Here is a 16179-nt window from a genome sequence, read left to right on the forward strand (position 1 = left end):
CCTCTGGGGGGCAGATGGGGTGGGATTATCTCTGGCAGCATCCGGGAGGGACTGGGACAGGGACACAGGAGAACTTCTTTACTGCAGAAGCTGTGAACGCTTTAATCCCAGTAGCTGTCCCCGCAGAGCAGCTGGGGACACAGGTTGTAGGCCTTGTTCAGGAGGCTGTCCTTGGAGCTTTGGAGCCAGGCCTGGGTGTGGGAACCCAGGTCACCCAGGTGGTCATCATAGTAGGTCTGCACAAAGCCCTGGAAGGCCCTGGGGCCCCTGTGAACATCACAGTGGAGAGCCCAGCTAGCCCCCGAGATTTCTGCCCCGTTGACCCCTTCCTCCCTCTGACCCAGGAGTCCCTGCTCTCACCTCTTACCCTCTACCCCTCTGGGACCCAGGGGTCACAGCCCTGCCCCCGCCCTGTCCTGCTCCCTGGGAACCCACGAGTTCCGGTCCTGCCCCTCCTCCCTCAGACTCAGGCCCCCAGCCCCGTTCTGTGCACACACACCAGAACCACTGCCAACTCTCTCTTGTCCTGGTCACCAGCGACTCCATCCACTCCTTCACCTTGCCCGGAACCAGGCTCCAGGAACTACTGGCCGGCTCTGGCGGGGGGCTCGAGGTTCCCCCAGGCCCTTCTTGCTGACATGCTAGATGGGATCAGAGGGCAACTTGGGACGGCTGGGACCCCAGAACCCTTCCATCTCCTTTTCCCTCCATGCTCACCGTCACCGTGGCTCCTGGTGGCCCCTTGCCGGTCCTCTCATCGCCTTCTATGTCCCTCTTGCCCCTCGCCCCCCTTCAGCCAGCGATCATCTCCTTTCACCATCTGTGCCCGGGAGCCCCGTCACCCCTGCGTCTGCCTGGGGTTTCCTCCCTCAGTCTGTAACGCCACCTCTCTGCCCCCTGCCCCGCTCCTGATGCCTCCCTCACTTCCTGATCTTGCCGCCCCCTCCGTTCTCCTGTTACTCCCACACGGTTTGAACAACCTCCGCAGGCAGTGAAGGATGCCCCCGGGGATGGAGGTTGGCAAGGCCATATGTCAGGCTGGTGGGCCAGGGGTTCTGCCAGGAATCACACACACCTGTCTGTCCAGCACCCATGCACCTGGGCAAAGCCTCACCTACAGAGACCAGCCATCACACGGGTACACGTGTACACATGTGTATAGAGGCACCCACGTGACCTGTGGTGTGCCCTTGGCCAATGACTTAACCTCTTCAAGACTCAGTTTCCTCTTCTGTAGAATGGGATAATGACAGGTCCTAGCTTATAGGGTTATTGTGAGAGTTAGGGGTTAACATGTAGAAGGTACTTGCACCGGTTTCCTGCACATCGGATGCACTGCATATATATATATATACACACAATTTAAATACATGTGCAGAACCCAGACATACTCACACACCAGTACACACGGACACCCTTCCACATGCCCAGACTGTCAAATCTTTTGCATAAATACCCCCTAAAGACACACATGTGCGCACAAGCATACAAATGCATGTTCACAGACTTAACATGTTTACCATGACTACATACTCGTCAGCTGACACACGCACAAATGCATATTCACGATCACTGTCATCTCTACCGACCCCGCGTACACTGTTCACTCATGGCCGCCTGTGACACACACTCCCAGACACACACGCACATCTGCATGCCTCACAGCCGGCCACACTCACACCCCATGCTGCATCGGGGTCCCCACACCCGCCCACCCACTCCTCCTCACCCACGACACAGGCCAGGACCAGAACGCAGAAGCAGAGGGAGGACAGGGCCCGGGACCTGCATCCAGGGAACAACATTTCTGGGGGCCTCTGTCCCTCTGTCCTTCTGTGCTCAGCTCTCTGAGCTGGGGGAGGGGGAGGCTGCGCTGAGCAGAGCCCTCCCCTGGCCGCCTCCCCACGCCCCTTGGCAGGGACTTCAGATAGAGAGGGGCCCAGGTGACAGTGATGATCCGAGGCCATGCCCGCCCCTGCTGGCCTTCTTCCTTTCTCCTTCCTATCCTCCCACCACCCTAAACTGACAGGGGAAGGTTAGCCTCCCGTGCTGAACTGGGTTCAAATTCTGGCTCCACCTGGTGTGACAGCCCCTCTTTTGGGCCTCAGTTCCCTCCTCCGTAAAATGGGCTCACAATCCATACTTTAGGACATTAATTAAATGACGTGATAACAAGGGAAATTCTTTTTTTTTTTTTTTTGGCTGCGTTGGGTCTTCGTTGCTGACGCAGACTTTCTCTAGTTGCGGCGAGCCGGGGCTACTCTTCGTTGTGGTTCGCGGGCTTCTCATTGCGGTCGCTTCTCTTGTTGCGGAGCACGGGCTCTAGGTGCGCAGGCTTCAGTAGTTGTAGCACGCGGGCTCAGTAGTTGTGGCACACGGGTTTAGTTGCTCCGCAGCATGTGGGATCTTCCCAGACCAGGGATCGAACCCGTGTCCCCTGCCTTGGCAGGCGGATTCTTAACCACTGCGCCACCAGGGAAGTCCTCAAGGGAAATTCTTAATGTGTAGTCTGGCAACACAAGTGCTCACAGATCAGACCTGTTTATTATTACTTATTTTGTCTCTGAGATCCATTGGCCACTGGACTACAGGGCCAGACACACCTTCACTGCGTGACCAGGGCAAATACATTCACTTCTCTGGGCTCAGTGTTTTCATCTGTAAAATGGGGATGGTAGTAAGTGCCTGCCTCCCAGAGTCCACATGAAGGCTGGGTGAGGCCCTGTGAGGGAGAGATTAGTGGGAGGTTGTCAACATCAGGCTTGGGCCAAACGCCAGCCAGAAAGAAAATGAGCCTTTTTCTCCCAGAGGACCCAGCCATGAGCCAGGGTGCACAGTTTAGCCAGGGAACCATGGGCTGGATTCCTTGCTCTAAGGTTGCCAGATAAAATACAGGACGCCCTGTGATATCTGAATGTCAGATAAATAATGAATCTTTTTTAATTAGTTGATTTATTTTTAAAAACTGGGGGGGGGCAGGCACAGCATGTGGCATCTTATTTCCCCAACCAGGGATTGAACCTGTGCCCCCTGCAGTGGAAGCACAGAGTCCTAACCATTGGACCACCAGGGAAGTCCCATGAATCTTTTTTTAGTGTAAGTATGTCCCATGCAATATTTGGGAATTATACTATTATTTATTTGTTGTGTATCTGAAATTCAAATCTAACTAGGCATTCTATATATTTTTTCAATATTTATTTTTGGCTGCCTTGGGTCTTAGTTGCGGCACGCGGGATCTTTCATGGCGGCGCGCGGGCTTAGTTGCCCTGCAGCACGTGGGATCTCAGTTCCCCGACCAGGGATCGAACCCTCATCCTCTGTATTAGAAGGCGGATTCTTAACCACTAGACTACCAGGGAAGTCCCACGTCCCGTATTTTTATATGGTGAATCTGACAACCCCACTTTGGCCACAACTTGGATGACTGTACAGGACAAATCCAGAGGCTCCCAGAAGAATGCTGTCCATTCCAATGGCCCCAGCGTGGGCTCTGGCACACAGTAGTTGCTCAACGAATGCTCCCTGGAGTTCCTCACTGACGCTAAACAGCCAAATAAAATCTCCTGGAGTTTCTGTTTGGGATGCTGAAAGCACTCTGGAAATGGACGGTGGTAATGGTTGCACACGACTGTGAATGTACTCAATGCCACTGAACCGTACACCTAAAAACGGTTAAAATGGTAAACTTGATGTTATGTATTTTATCATAATAACAAAAGAAAAAGGAAACACCCACTTTGCATGGTGTTAGGAGAAGCAGCATGGTGTTGGGTTCACAGTCCGGCTCCACCTCCTTCCTGCTGTGTGACCTGGTGTATGTTGCTTAATGTCTCTGGGCCTGTTTCTCCGTCCAGGAACCCAGAGTCACGGACTATGTTCCTACACAGGAGAGTAAAGCAGGTCGTTTACCTAAAGTGCCTCGAGCAACAAGAGACGTGCAGCAAAGCTGTGTTGTCAACGCCAGCTGCTACTTATTAAGCTTGTATTTCCCGAGCGCTCACTACGCGTCAGATGCCACCGCAAGGCTTCAGCGCATTAACTCACTGAATTAACGTCAGACCTTATGAAGTGGGCATCTTTTTCATTCCCATTTTACATATAAGGAAACTGAGGCTGTGGGGGTGGGGCTTCCCAGCCACCAAGTGGTGAATCTGAACCCAGCCCTTTCATACTTAGCTAGCCGTTTCTGGCTAGCTTAAGCCAGAAACGACCTCTGCCCTCACCTCCCCACCCCAATTCTAGAGGGCAAGAAAGAGGTTGAAGCAGGGCCAGGGTTGGGTGGGCCCGGGGGAGGGGGGAAAAGGTCTCTGACCCTGCCCTGGCTCCAAGGTCAGCATGAGCTGTTTGCTGCTTGCAGTGTTTGCCCATCTGTTATCCAGGGCAGGAATGGGCTGAAGGTCGTTCAGGGTGGACCTCAGAGGCAGCTCAAAAACAACAGCAGTTGGGAGGTGGGGGCAAAGAGGTCACAAGGAGGGACTGGGGGTTGGGAGCGGTGGGCCTTGAGACCCCAGCATGTGTGTCTGGGGACAGGTAGCATCTCTGAGCCTGCACCTCTGTGTCCACAAGGTCATCAGTCCCACGACCAGACTCCCAAATCACTCTCTCCACGCCAGGGTCCCTGCTTCATTCTGGACCCCATCCCCTCTCCCCTGAATCCCTGCAGCCACCTCCCTTCCAGCATCCCTCACCACTCACCTCCCTGGCTGCTCTAGGTTGTGGCAGGGAAGTCGGGGGTGTGGAAGAGAGGTTGCTATGTCCCCTCATTTATCTCTTCTTTCTGCCTTTGTCTGGAAGATCTCCATTCATTTTTTAAAAATTGAGATACTCAAAAAAACCCAAAAAACAACAACAAAAAATTGAGATGTTCACATACCATAATTGTCACCCTTTGAAGGTGTACAATTCAATGATTGTTGGTATATTTGCAAAGTTTGCAACCATCACCACTATCTAATTCCAGAACATTTCATCACCCCGAGAGGGAACCCTACACCCTTTAACCCTCACTCCCACCCGCTTCTCCCCAAGGCAGGGCAACCACTAATCAGCTTTCTGTCTCTATAGATTTCCCAATTCTGGACATTACATATGAATAGAGTCATATAACATGTGGTCTTGGGGATTCCCTGGTGGTGCAGTGGTTAAGAATCCGCCTGCCAATGCAGGGGACACGGGTTCGAGCCCGGGCCCGGGAAGATCCCACATGCCGCGGAGCAACTAAGCCCGTGTGCCACAACTACTGAGCCCGCGTGCTACAACTACTGAAGCTCGCGCTCTTAGAGCCCGTGCTCCACAACAAGAGAAGCCACTGCAATGAGAAGCCCGTCCACCACAATGAAGAGTAGCCCCTGCTCGACACAACCAGAGAAAGCCAGTACACAGCAACGAAGACCCAATGCAGCCAAAAATAAAAATTAAAAGTAAATAAAAAATTGTTTTAAAAAGTGGTCTTTTGTGACTGGCTTCTTTCACTTAGCATGAAGTTTTCGTGGTTCATCCGTGTTGTAGCATGTGTCAGTGCTCTGATCCCCCTTTCTTTTTTCTCTCTCTCTCTTTTTTTTTTTGGCCTCGCAGCAAGGCTTATGGGATTTTAGTTCCCAGACCAGGGATCAAACCTGGGCCCTCGGCTGTGAGAGCTCGAAGTCCTAACCACTGGACCGCCAGGGAATTCCCAGTGCTTTGTTCCTTTTTATGGCTGAATAATATTCCACTGTATACACTGTATCTGTACCTATACAGATATACAGTGGATATACAAACACTGTATAGATTTATTTATTCATTCATCAGTTGATGGGTATTTTTTGGCTATTTTCCACTTTTTGGCTATTATGAATAATAGTGCTATGAAGAGTAGTGTACAAGTTTTTGCTGTGAACCTGTTTGCAGTTCTTTTGGATAGAGACCTAGGAATGCAATTGCTGGGTCTTGCGGTAACTCTGTTTAACTTTTTTTCTCTTCCAATTTTATTGAGTTAAAATTGACATACAGCACTGTATAAGTTTTATGTGTACAGCATAAGGATTTGACTTACATACGTCATGAAATGATTATCACAGGTTTATTAAACATCCATCATTTCATATAGATACAAAATTAAAGAAATACAAAAAAATTTTTGTGATGAGAACTCTTAGGATTTACTCTCATAATAACTTTCATATAACACACAGCAGTTTTTTTTAATTTTAAAAACTCCCAAGGTGATTCTTTTTTTTAATATTAATTAATTAATTAATTTATTTATGGCTGTGTTGGGTCTCAGTTGCTGCGCGCAGGCTTTCTCTAGTTGCAGCGATGGGGGGCTACTCTTCATTGTGGTGTGTGGGCTTCTCACTGCAGTGGTTTCTCTTGTTGCAGAGCACGGGCTCTAGAGCGCAGGCTCGGTAGTTGTGGCACATGGGCTTAGTTGCTCCGTGGCATGTGGGATCTTCCCGGACCAGGGATCGAACCCATGTCCCCTGCATTGGCAGGCAGATTCTTAACCACCGTGCCACCAGGGAAGTCCCTCTTTCTTTTTTTTTTTTTTTGCGGTACACGGGCCTCTCACTGTTGTAGCGTCTCCCGTTGCGGAGCACAGGCTCCGGACGCGCAGGCTCAACGGCCATGGCTCACGGGCCCAGCCGCTCCGCGGCATGTGGGATCTTCCCGGACCGGGGCACAAACCCGTGTTCCCTGCATCGGCAGGCGGACTCTCAACCACTGCGCCACCAGGGAAGCCCCCCTGTATGTCTTTTGAGTCTTTAACCTGAGCGATTTTTTGGGATTTAGGAAAATGCTTGGGAAATCATTTGATTGGTTCCAAAGTGGGAAAAAAAAAATTGACCAAGTTAAAAGTTAGTAATTTTGAACTTTTTTTTTTTTTTTTTGGCTGCACCGCTTGGCATGCGGGATCTTATAGTTCCCCGACCAGGGATCGAACCCGCGCCCCCTGCGGTGGAAGGTCCAGCCTTAACCCCTGAACCTTCAGGAAAGTCCAAAAGTTAGTATTTTTTAAAATGAAATTGCTACAGAATATACCCACATACTAACTAGCCAACAGCAGTGTGACTCCTCATAGGAATTATATATAATAAGGGACGTGGGTGCATTTTAATATGCTGGATGTAATGCCAGTGAGGCCTGGGGCCAGGTGTGTGTGCATAGCTGTAGCCCATATGATAGGCAGGGTGATTCGGCAAGGGAGGAAATCAGTCAGGATGTGGCCGCAGGATCCCCACCTGGGTTCAAATCCCGTCTCTAATCACTTTGGCTTTGTGTTGTCTCACAAGTGACTTTAGCCTTCTGTGCCTCAGTTTCTTCCTTGTAAAGTAGGAGCAGTGACAGTATCTGCCTCAGACGGGTTTTGTGAAACTGCCATATTTAGTTTAGGTTTTGTTTTATTTTGTTTCTGATTTAGCATACTTGTTTCACCTAATTTTTAAAAAATTTATTTATTTATTTTTGGCTGTGTTGGGTCTTCTTTGCTGCACGCAGGCTTTCTCTAGTTGCGGTGAGCGGGGGCTACTCTTCGTTGCAGTGCGTGGGCTTCTCATTGCTGTGGCTTCTGTTGTTGTGGAGCATGGGTTTTAAGTGCGTGGGCTTCAGTAGTTGTGGCGTGCAGCCTCAGTAGTTGTGGCACACGTGCTTAGTTGCCCCACGGCATGTGGGATCTTCCCGGACCAGGGATCGAACCTGTGTCCCCTGCACTGGCAGGAGGATTCTTAACCACTGCGCCACCAGGGAAGCCCCAAGACCACATGTTATATGACTCCATTCATATGTAATGTCCAGAATTGGGAAATCTATAGAGACAGAAAGCTGATTAGTGGTTGCCCTGCCTCGGGGAGAAGGGGATGGGAGTGAGGGTTAAAGGGTGTGGGGTTTCCTTTCTGGGTGATGAAATGTTCTGGAATTAGATAGTGGCGATGGTTGCAAACTTTGCAAATATACCAACAATCGTTGAATTGTACACCTTCAAAGGGTGACAATTATGGTATGTGAGTCTCAATTTGTTGTTGTTTGTTTTGTTTTTTGAATATCTCAATTTCGTTGCGTTAAATATCTCAACGCAACTCACTGCGTTGTCTTCACGACTTGACTCAACCACGTTACTCCTCTGATGATGGAAAGGGATCTGATGAGGCCTGGGGCCGCCTGGGCTGGGGCTGGGAGTGCCCAGAAGAGGGTCAAGTGTGTAAAAATTTTCAAAATTGGAAGCCCTTTAGGATGAGATTCCAGGGATGGGAAAGGAGATCCTTGAATGTGTTTCTGGGGGTCATGGTGTTAGAATGCGGCGAGGGGTACCAGAACCCCCAGATCAGGCTCAGGATGCTGAGAATTGCCTTGCTCTCAGCGCTGGACTGGTCCCCCGCCCTTTCAAGGCTGTAAAAGCAAGCCATCCAATCCCGGAGGAGCAAGACTGAAGACGTCATCGGTTGCTAGGGCTCCCCTGGGCAGATTGCCACCCACTGGACTAGCCTTTAGAGAACGCTGAAACCCAGCTGGGCGGGTAGAGATGGGGGCAATTGGGGGATGACATGGGAACCAGGGCACAGAAGGGGCCCCAGAGTTCCCAAGGGTCATCTAAGCCTGTGCCCCAGGCCCATGACAGCTTCACTCTTCCAAATCTCAAACTCTCAGTGTCCCATCCCACTTTCACATCCCAAAACCACAAAGAGAGCCACCATCACGACCAGGAGGGACAGAATGAGCCTTGTGGTGGGGTGGGGCCAGAGAGGCACTCCGAATGTTCCTTCCTGGGCACTGAGGCCGGCTTGGGTGGCCTGGCCCGGGACCTTTTTGAGGCGGGGGGTGGTGGTGCTGGTGGTAGGGGCGTGGTCAAGTTAATCTCCCTCACCCTAAGCCTCACCTGGCCACGTGCCTCCCTGTGCCCACCCACCTCTCTTCCTTCACCCCTCCCTCGTGGTGGTGGGGACCAGGTGGGGCACAGGGCTGAAGCCTTAGGCCCAAAGCGTCTTGCTCTTCAGCACCTGCACCTCCAACTTTCCCTGACTGTTGGGGACCCCAAGCTGCCAGAGTCCCTTCCCCACTCAGGGGACAGCCTTCCCCCTCTCCCTGTGGCCCTCTTCCCTTATGGGTCTTGGTGCTTCATACCTTTCTCCCAGCCTCAGTGGGTGTCTCTCGGTAACCCTCAATAACTCCCTAACTCAATTCACACTGTGTCCCCAGGCCACCTCTACCGTCCCCTCCCCCTTCTTAGCAGGCCTCTTCAGCTCAGAGGAATCTGGGGTCACACAGTCTGCCTCCACACTCCTGCCCACCCCATGCCACCTCCAATGTCACTCTCATACTAGCTCTTCTATTCCCCCACCTTTCTGCCTCTGGGAGACTCCCAAACCTCCCTGGATGCTCTCTGGGGTCTCTATTCCCCCAATCTCTCTTTTGGACAGAGGTCTTTTTTTATTATTATTATTTTTAATTTTTGGCTGCCTTGGGTCTTCGTTGCTGTGCGTGGGCTTTCTCTAGTTGCAGCGAGTGGGGTCTACTCTTCGTTGCAGTGTGTGGGCTTCTCACTGCGGTGGCTTCTCTTGTGGGGCACGGGCTCTAGGCACATGGACTTCAGTAGTTGTGGCGTGCGGGCTCAGTAGTTGTGGCTCATGAGCTATAGAGCGCAGGCTCAGTAGCTGTGGCTCACGGGCTTAGTTGCTCCACAGCATGTGGGATCTTCCCGGACCAGGGCTCGAACCCGTGGACCCTGCACTGGCAGGCGTATTCTTTACCACTGAGCCACAAGGGAAGCCTGAGAGGTCTTTTCAACCTGTCAAAAGTGCAAAACCTCAGCTGCCAGGCTCCCGATGTGTGCCCCTCCAACCACTCCACCAGAAACTCCCTTCTCTCTGCTTCCCCACTGTCCAAGCCTCCAGGGCCCCTGTAAACGCCCCATCTGCTCTTGTGCACCCTCTCTGGCCGCTCCGCACACCAAGCACCACCGCCCTTTCCTTCCACCACATCAGTCCCTCAGGGCTGCCGTCCCCCTTCCTACCAGCTGCCTTTTTTTTTGGCTGCATCGGGTCTTCGTTGCTGCACACAGGCTTTCTCTAGCTGTGGTGAGCAGGGGCTACTCTTCGTTGTGGTGCGCGGGCTTCTCATTGCAGTGGCTTCTCTTTGTTGTGGAGCACTGGCTCTAGGCGCGCGGGCTTCAGTAGTTGTGGCTCGCGGGCTCTAGAGTGCAAGCTCAGTAGTTGTGGCACGCAGGCTCAGTAGTTGTGGCGCACGGGTTTAGTTGCTCTGCAGCATGTGGGATCTTCCCGGACCAGGGCTCGAACCCGTGTCCCCTGCATTGGCAGGCGGATTAGTTAACCACTGCACCACCAGGGAAGTCCCATCCCAGCTGCCTTTGACTGCTAATGAACCCTAGCCGCTGGGGGAGGGTGGCCCTGGCCCCAGACTCCAGGTTGGCTGGCCTCGTGTCCCCACACGCACGTATCAGCCTTGGGGTGAGGGGGATGGTTGTGAAAGGGAAGCACAGACACCACCCTGGCGGGATTGCAACAGCCCTCCGGCCAGCTCCATGCTGCCAATCCCTGTTGGCCCCTCAGCAGCCTTCCCAGACATCTGCTTCCTCTGTGAGCCCCCAGCGTTCCCCACACATCCCCCAAATGTCTCCTCTCCTCCTCACCCCACCCCACGAGACCAGAACGCCAACTTCAGTTTGCCAGTCTCATCCTCATGTCAGCTGTAGGAGTTTCTGTTTACAGATGGGGCAACTGGGGGGTAGCCAAGAACATTCAACGGCTCAGTGAGAGGCTCTAAGTGTCCTCCCCTTCTTTGTCCGTCATCTTCTCCCTCCCCTTCCTGGACTTCAGGCTGTCTCTCTGGATCCCTGCTGGGGTCAGCCTCCACCCCACAGCACCCCGTTCCAGCCTCCTTTCACAAAACTAACCGGGGTGGGGGGCTGCTGTAGTGAGGCGGGACACCCTCTCCGCTTAGCTGGCTTCATACCGAATTCAAGATTCAGATCTTCAAGTGGGCAATATGGCTGACGCCCCCGCCCTCACTGACATCCGGGAAACGGGTTCAGGGGACTTGGCCCCGGGTCCTGGGTACACAGTGAGTCAGCAGAAACTTGGGTGGGACTAGGCCCCCTGCCTCTGAGCCCACAGATAACCTCCCCTCCTTACTCGGCCCCAAGGGTGAATCATCTGGTGGGGGCGGGGGGGGGGAGGCTGATTCCACAAGGGCAAGCGAGGCAGCTTGGGCGAAGCTCGGACGGAGTACAGTGTGTTGGAGCCAAAGCAGGCAGAAGTCGGCCTGGGAGACACAAGTCCTGGCCAATCCCTGTGATGGGGACCTTGTTCTGCTCCTCGGAGAACTGAGGACGTGAGAGGGGAGAGCGCCCGGCATCTCCAGGCTCCAGCCACGCTTCTCTGTGTGTCAATTTCCAAATGGATTGTCCAGCCCTAAACGCCAAGGGGCCTGTTGCGGACCCTCGCAGAGTGTGCCTCTCTCGGCAGCCCGAACCCTGCAGCCTGAACCCGGCACCCGGTAGGCTCGTCAGGGTGGACCAGAGGCTAACCAACCAGCTGGAGGAGAGAAGGAACAAGAATGAGGGGAGAAAGATAGAGGGTCCACATGCAACAAAATGATGGCGAGGACAAACCCGGATGAAGAAGGGAAAAAAGAAATAAGCAGGACCAGGGGCAAGAGAAACTGGAGGAGGGAGAGATAAAAGATAGAGGTGGAGGAAAAGAGGAAGCCAGAAAAACGAAGCCTCTCTGGGACAGCAGGACGGAGACAAAGCCCAGGAGAGGGAAGAAAGCCGAATTAGATTAGACAGGAGGGAGAATGAGAGCGGGGAAAAAAAAAAAGTGAAAATGGCTCACAATTAATGACAGCGATCTTAGGTCTTTTGAGTCACAAGGCTATGAAGCAGGTATTGTGAAGCTGGGCCACTGGAGGCTCAGAGAGGTTGCTTTTTAATTTTTAAAATATTAATTAATTAATTTTATTTTGGGCTGGTCTTCGTTGCCGCACGTGGGAGATCCCACTGTGGAGCATGGGGCTCAGCTGCCCCACGGGCATGTGGGATCTTAGTTCCCCGACCAGGGATCGAACCCGCATCCCCTTAACCACTGGACCGCCAGGGAAATCCCTCAGAGGCCTTGCTTTTTTGCCCACAGTAGTCAGGGGCAACCGTAGGGTTTGACCCACCGGTGGATTGGTTCCAGAACCACGTCTCAGAGACAGAAGGGTAAGAGAGGCAGGGAAGAGAGTGAGCAGAGATGGAAGAAAAAAGGAGACTCAGAAAGGGGCAGAAGGAAGCAAAGACGGACTTCGAGGAGACAAAGAAACAGACATACACAGGCAGAGGGGGCAGGACGGAGCGCTGCGTGGCCGGTGTGGGGAAGGAACGAGAAACTGAGGCTTGAGCTGTGAGAAATCACACACGGACGCCCAGCAGCTGCCGTGAAGCTTGATGAAACTTTATTAAGCTAGGGCCCACCAGGAGGACAGCTGGGGCAGGGACAGGGCCTCCTGTAGGCTGGGGGGACGTGGGGCCAGCGCAGGAGTGGGGCCTCCCAGGGGGATGCGCGGGCACTCAGTTATTCTCGCTGGGCGCAGAGGTGGGGCTGGTGGCCATAGCCAACTGCACCTTCTCCACCAGCCCAGCCCACTGGCGCTGCATGTCTTCCACCAGAGGCTCGAACCAGCTCCTGAGGCGGGCCTGGAAGGCCTCCGCTTGCAGGCGCATCTGGCTGCCCTGCTCCTCCACCTTGGCGCGCACCTCCTCCAGCTGCTCGCGCATCTCCTCCAGGTGGTCCCGGGCCTGGGTGCCCATCTCCTCCATCCGCCCGCGCAGTTTCTGGTGCCAGGCCTCGGCGCGCTCCCTCAGCGTCTGGCCGGCCAGGGTTCCCACGGTGGCGGCCCGCACTCGGCCCTGCTCCACCAGGGGCCCAAGGCGCTCGCGGATGGCGCTCACGCTGCGCTCTGAGCCCTCGAGCGCCCCCGCGCGGTACACGGCCAGGCGCTTCTGCAGGTCCTCGGCGTCGCGAAGCAGCCGTTTGCGCAGCTTGCGCAGGTGGGAGGCCAGGCGGCCACGCAGCTCGTCGGTGGTCTGGCCCATCATGGCCTGCACCTCGCTGCGGTACTGCGCCAGGCGACTGCGCACGTCCTCCATGTCAGAGGCCAGCCGGGCCTGCGCTGCCTGCAGCTCCTTGGACACACGGGCCTGCGTCTCCTGGGCTATGGGGCCCAGCTGCCCCTCCAGCTCCTCCCTATAGGCCTTTACCTCCTTCATGGTCTCGTCCATCAGCACCCTAAGGGGCGAGAAGGAGGGAGCATGGGCGTGAAGAGAGCGAAACGGGGATCCTGAGCTAGAGTGATGGAGCGAGAGACGGAGAGGAACATGCCAGAGACAGGAAGGGTCGAAAAACAGAATCAGAGAGAGGTAAAGCCAGGAGCTAAAAAGGGAAAGAAAGCAAGAAGTGAAGAGAGATCCAGACCACCAAGAGTTGGTGATGGGGACAGAAAGAAACCCAGACCACTGGAGGCTGAGGGTCTGGAACGCACTGCCCACCAGGAGGGTCAGGGGCCAGGGCAGGGGCACTCACGTCAGTTCCTGAATGACCTGGGTGCTGAGCAGTTCCTCCTGCACCTGGTCAGACAATGTCTGCACCCAGCGCAGGTAATCCCAGAAGCGGCCCAGCGCCTGCTCCCAGGGCTGGCTGCCCTGCCACCCGGGCCACTCCTGCCCCAGCTGCACCTCGGGCTCCGGCTCCGGCTCCGCTTCTGCCTGGCATCCTGCACGGAGCAAGTTCACAGCAGTCAGTGTCCTCCTCTGTCCCCTCCAGGCACACAGTACCTGGTACAGAGTGGGTGCTCCACAAAGGCTGGTGGGCTTCATCAGAGCACTGGTGGGCAGGGAGGAGGCGGAGGGACACCCAGCTTGTTTTAATCACTTGGCAAGCATTGATTGCGTGTTCCATGCACCGCCATGCTGGGGTGATGGAGAATAAAACTAATCACAGCTGACACTCAACTACTGCTCACTACCTGCCTGACAGCAATGGATTAGAAACTGTTACAGCTCTCATTTTAAGGATGGGGAAGCTGAGGCTCAGAGCGGATAAAACAGCTGCTCAGAACGAATGAATGTCGGAGAGACCTCAGACCTGGGGAGACAGACCAGCAAAAGAGGGGACCCAGGGACGGGAAGAGGGCAAGGGGTACAGCTGAGGATGGGAGGGGGAGGAGCAAGGAACCTAAGCAAACCCCATCCCCATACCTGCCAGGAGCGTGATCACCAAGGCGACCCACAGAACCTTCATTTTCTGGCTTGCGATTGGCCAACCTGGGGGAGGGAGACATTGTCACTCAACAGCAGTGGGGACTCCTCCCACTCAGAGCCCCGCCCCATCAGGTCTCGGCCCTCAAAGCCTTGCACCCCATATCTGCATCAGCCTAATCCAATCACAAATAGTTACGAAGCGGCCCGGCCCCTTCATTGTCTATCTAATTCCCATTGTCTTCTCCTATCTCCCCATCCTCAGGCGGTCTCTGCCCAAAATTCTATCCCTCTCTCCCAGGGCTCAAATTCCACTCACCCCACCCTCCCCTCCACCCCGGAGTTCCCTGTGAGCCCCAGCTGGACTTTCTAAGTTCCAACCTCGCATTCCTCATTGTACCTTCACATTCTAAGCTCCAACTTCACATCTAAACGGTATCTTCCACATATTCGCTAATTTAATCCTCATTTAAAAGTCCTTCAACCGACGCTCTAGCTACCCTGCCGACACCCCTGGTCGCCGCCACCCCTGCGCCTCCCATTAATGGAGATCTTAGGATGATGGGGGCACCCAGTAGGTGCTCAATAAACGACAGTGACAATTGGTGGGCTGTTGCTATGGCTCGTCTGGTTTTCCTACAGGTCCAGCTGCTCCCCTGACCCCACCTTCCAGCCCAGACGGGATGCCCCTGCTGCCCACCCTTCTTCTAGGTCCAGTCCCCTGCCTCTGGCCTCATCCCCTGCTCCTGCTTCTGTCCTGGCCCAGGCGTAGGACCGCCACCTCCTCCTCCTCCCCCACTCCATCCCCCACAGAAGCCCTGAGCTGGACTTTGTGCCCCCAGCTCTGCTTCTCACCCGTTCCCGGGGAATGGTGTCCTTCGCTTCCTCCGGGGCTGAGTAGGAGTCAGGGATCCCAGGTTCGTCCAGTTATAGGGCTCCCCCTGCCCCGCCCACTCCTCCAGATCTAGGGCAAGCTGGGCCAGCCCCTGTCAGGTCACGAGGTGGGCTCTCCTCCCCCTTCACACACAGCCGGGAGGCGGAGGGAGGTGGGGCTTGGAGGCTAGCAGCTCCCACTCCCAGCCTCCGTGAAAAGAGATGACATCTCACCCAGTAACTCAGGCGCCTTCCTCCATTCTGGTGGGTGGGTGAGTTGGGGGCGGGGTGCTGGGCATGGAAGGGGAAGCAGGCAGCTGCCCAGAACACCCATTCCCTGTCCCTCTCTTTCCCCATTCCCTGTCCCTCTCTTTTCCAGCGGGTGGATGAATAGAATTTGAGGAAAGGGCTGGGGGCCCAAAATCCTGGGTCCGAGGAAGGAGCGGGGCTGCGGTCTGGGATTTCTGGGTTGGGGGAGAAAGGAGCTGGAGGCCCAGACAGAAATGGCATGGGAGTTCTGGGGACAGTGTAAGGCATCTGGTAAAAGCCCAGGCTTTGAGAATGAAACCTGGGTTTTAACCCTAGCTCCCTCTTGGTCTGTGACCTGGGGCACAGGTGAATGCCTCTCTGAGTCCCCTTCCCCATTTGTGACTTGGAAATCCAGCATTTCTCCCCAACACAAGCATCGTGGATTCCAGGAATCGGTGCGTGCTGTACCTTCCGCAGGGCTTGAAGCATTCGTGTTGTGTTGCCTGGTTAGGACTGTGGACTCCGGAACCGAACTGTCCGGGCCTGAATCCAGGCTCTGCCGGTTGCCATCTGTGTGACCTTGAGCAAATGACCTAGCCTCTCTGAACATCCAGTTTCTTGGTCCACAAAACCGGGAAAACAGTTGCACCTAACACCGTCGTTCCGCGAAGCAACAGGCTACTATATGTAGGAAGTACTGAGCAGTTCCTCGCAAACAGCAGGCCCTGAGTTGGAGTTAATTTCTGTGATGGGCCCACTAACTTCTGTGATGGGCCACAGTGGACACTTACTGTCCCCTCCCTCCTTAGCACCTCTGTGACATGAAC

General features: G+C 54.3%; 2 protein-coding genes across 2 annotated transcripts; both read right to left on the minus strand.

Annotated features, from left to right (window-relative positions):
• Positions 1 to 38: 38 nt before the first annotated feature.
• On the minus strand, positions 39 to 2064 carry APOC4 (apolipoprotein C4). Its single transcript, XM_022584858.2, has 3 exons — positions 1730 to 2064; positions 500 to 641; positions 39 to 267 (listed from the first exon to the last, which is right to left on the minus strand). The coding sequence occupies exons 1-3, from the start codon at positions 1965 to 1967 to the stop codon at positions 102 to 104; spliced, it is 546 nt and encodes a 181-aa protein (XP_022440566.2). The 5' UTR covers positions 1968 to 2064; the 3' UTR covers positions 39 to 101.
• A 10343-nt stretch (positions 2065 to 12407) lies between these two features.
• Positions 12408 to 15451, minus strand: APOE (apolipoprotein E). The gene is made up of 4 exons (XM_022585411.2): positions 15086 to 15451; positions 14231 to 14296; positions 13557 to 13746; positions 12408 to 13262 (listed from the first exon to the last, which is right to left on the minus strand). Exons 2-4 carry the CDS (start codon positions 14271 to 14273, stop codon positions 12545 to 12547), a joined length of 951 nt encoding a protein of 316 aa, XP_022441119.1. The 5' UTR covers positions 14274 to 14296; positions 15086 to 15451; the 3' UTR covers positions 12408 to 12544.
• Between the last annotated feature and the right edge of the window lie 728 nt (positions 15452 to 16179).

The sequence above is a fragment of the Delphinapterus leucas genome, chromosome 20 (assembly GCF_059928025.1).
Source record: "Delphinapterus leucas isolate spDelLeu-1000000601 "Yukka" chromosome 20, BTC_Dleu_Yukka2, whole genome shotgun sequence".
NCBI classification, from domain to species: domain Eukaryota; kingdom Metazoa; phylum Chordata; class Mammalia; order Artiodactyla; family Monodontidae; genus Delphinapterus; species Delphinapterus leucas.

What these genes read in the sequence shown, in the direction of transcription:
- APOE (XM_022585411.2), bottom strand. Translation starts at nt 14,273, where the DNA reads ATGAAGGTTCTGTGGGTCGCCTTGGTGATCACGCTCCTGGCAG. An exon ending in GGTGATCACGCTCCTGGCAG is followed by an intron (nt 13,747 to 14,230) that starts GTATGGGGATGG and finishes TGCTCCGTGCAG; the next exon opens with GATGCCAGGCAGAAGCGGAG. An exon ending in CAGGTCATTCAGGAACTGAC is followed by an intron (nt 13,263 to 13,556) that starts GTGAGTGCCCCT and finishes CTCGCCCCTTAG; the next exon opens with GGTGCTGATGGACGAGACCA.
- APOC4 (XM_022584858.2), bottom strand. Translation starts at nt 1,967, where the DNA reads ATGGCCTCGGATCATCACTGTCACCTGGGCCCCTCTCTATCTGAAGTC. An exon ending in GGTCCTGGCCTGTGTCGTGG is followed by an intron (nt 642 to 1,729) that starts GTGAGGAGGAGT and finishes GATCCCATCTAG; the next exon opens with CATGTCAGCAAGAAGGGCCT. An exon ending in GAGAGTTGGCAGTGGTTCTG is followed by an intron (nt 268 to 499) that starts GTGTGTGTGCAC and finishes TGATGTTCACAG; the next exon opens with GGGCCCCAGGGCCTTCCAGG.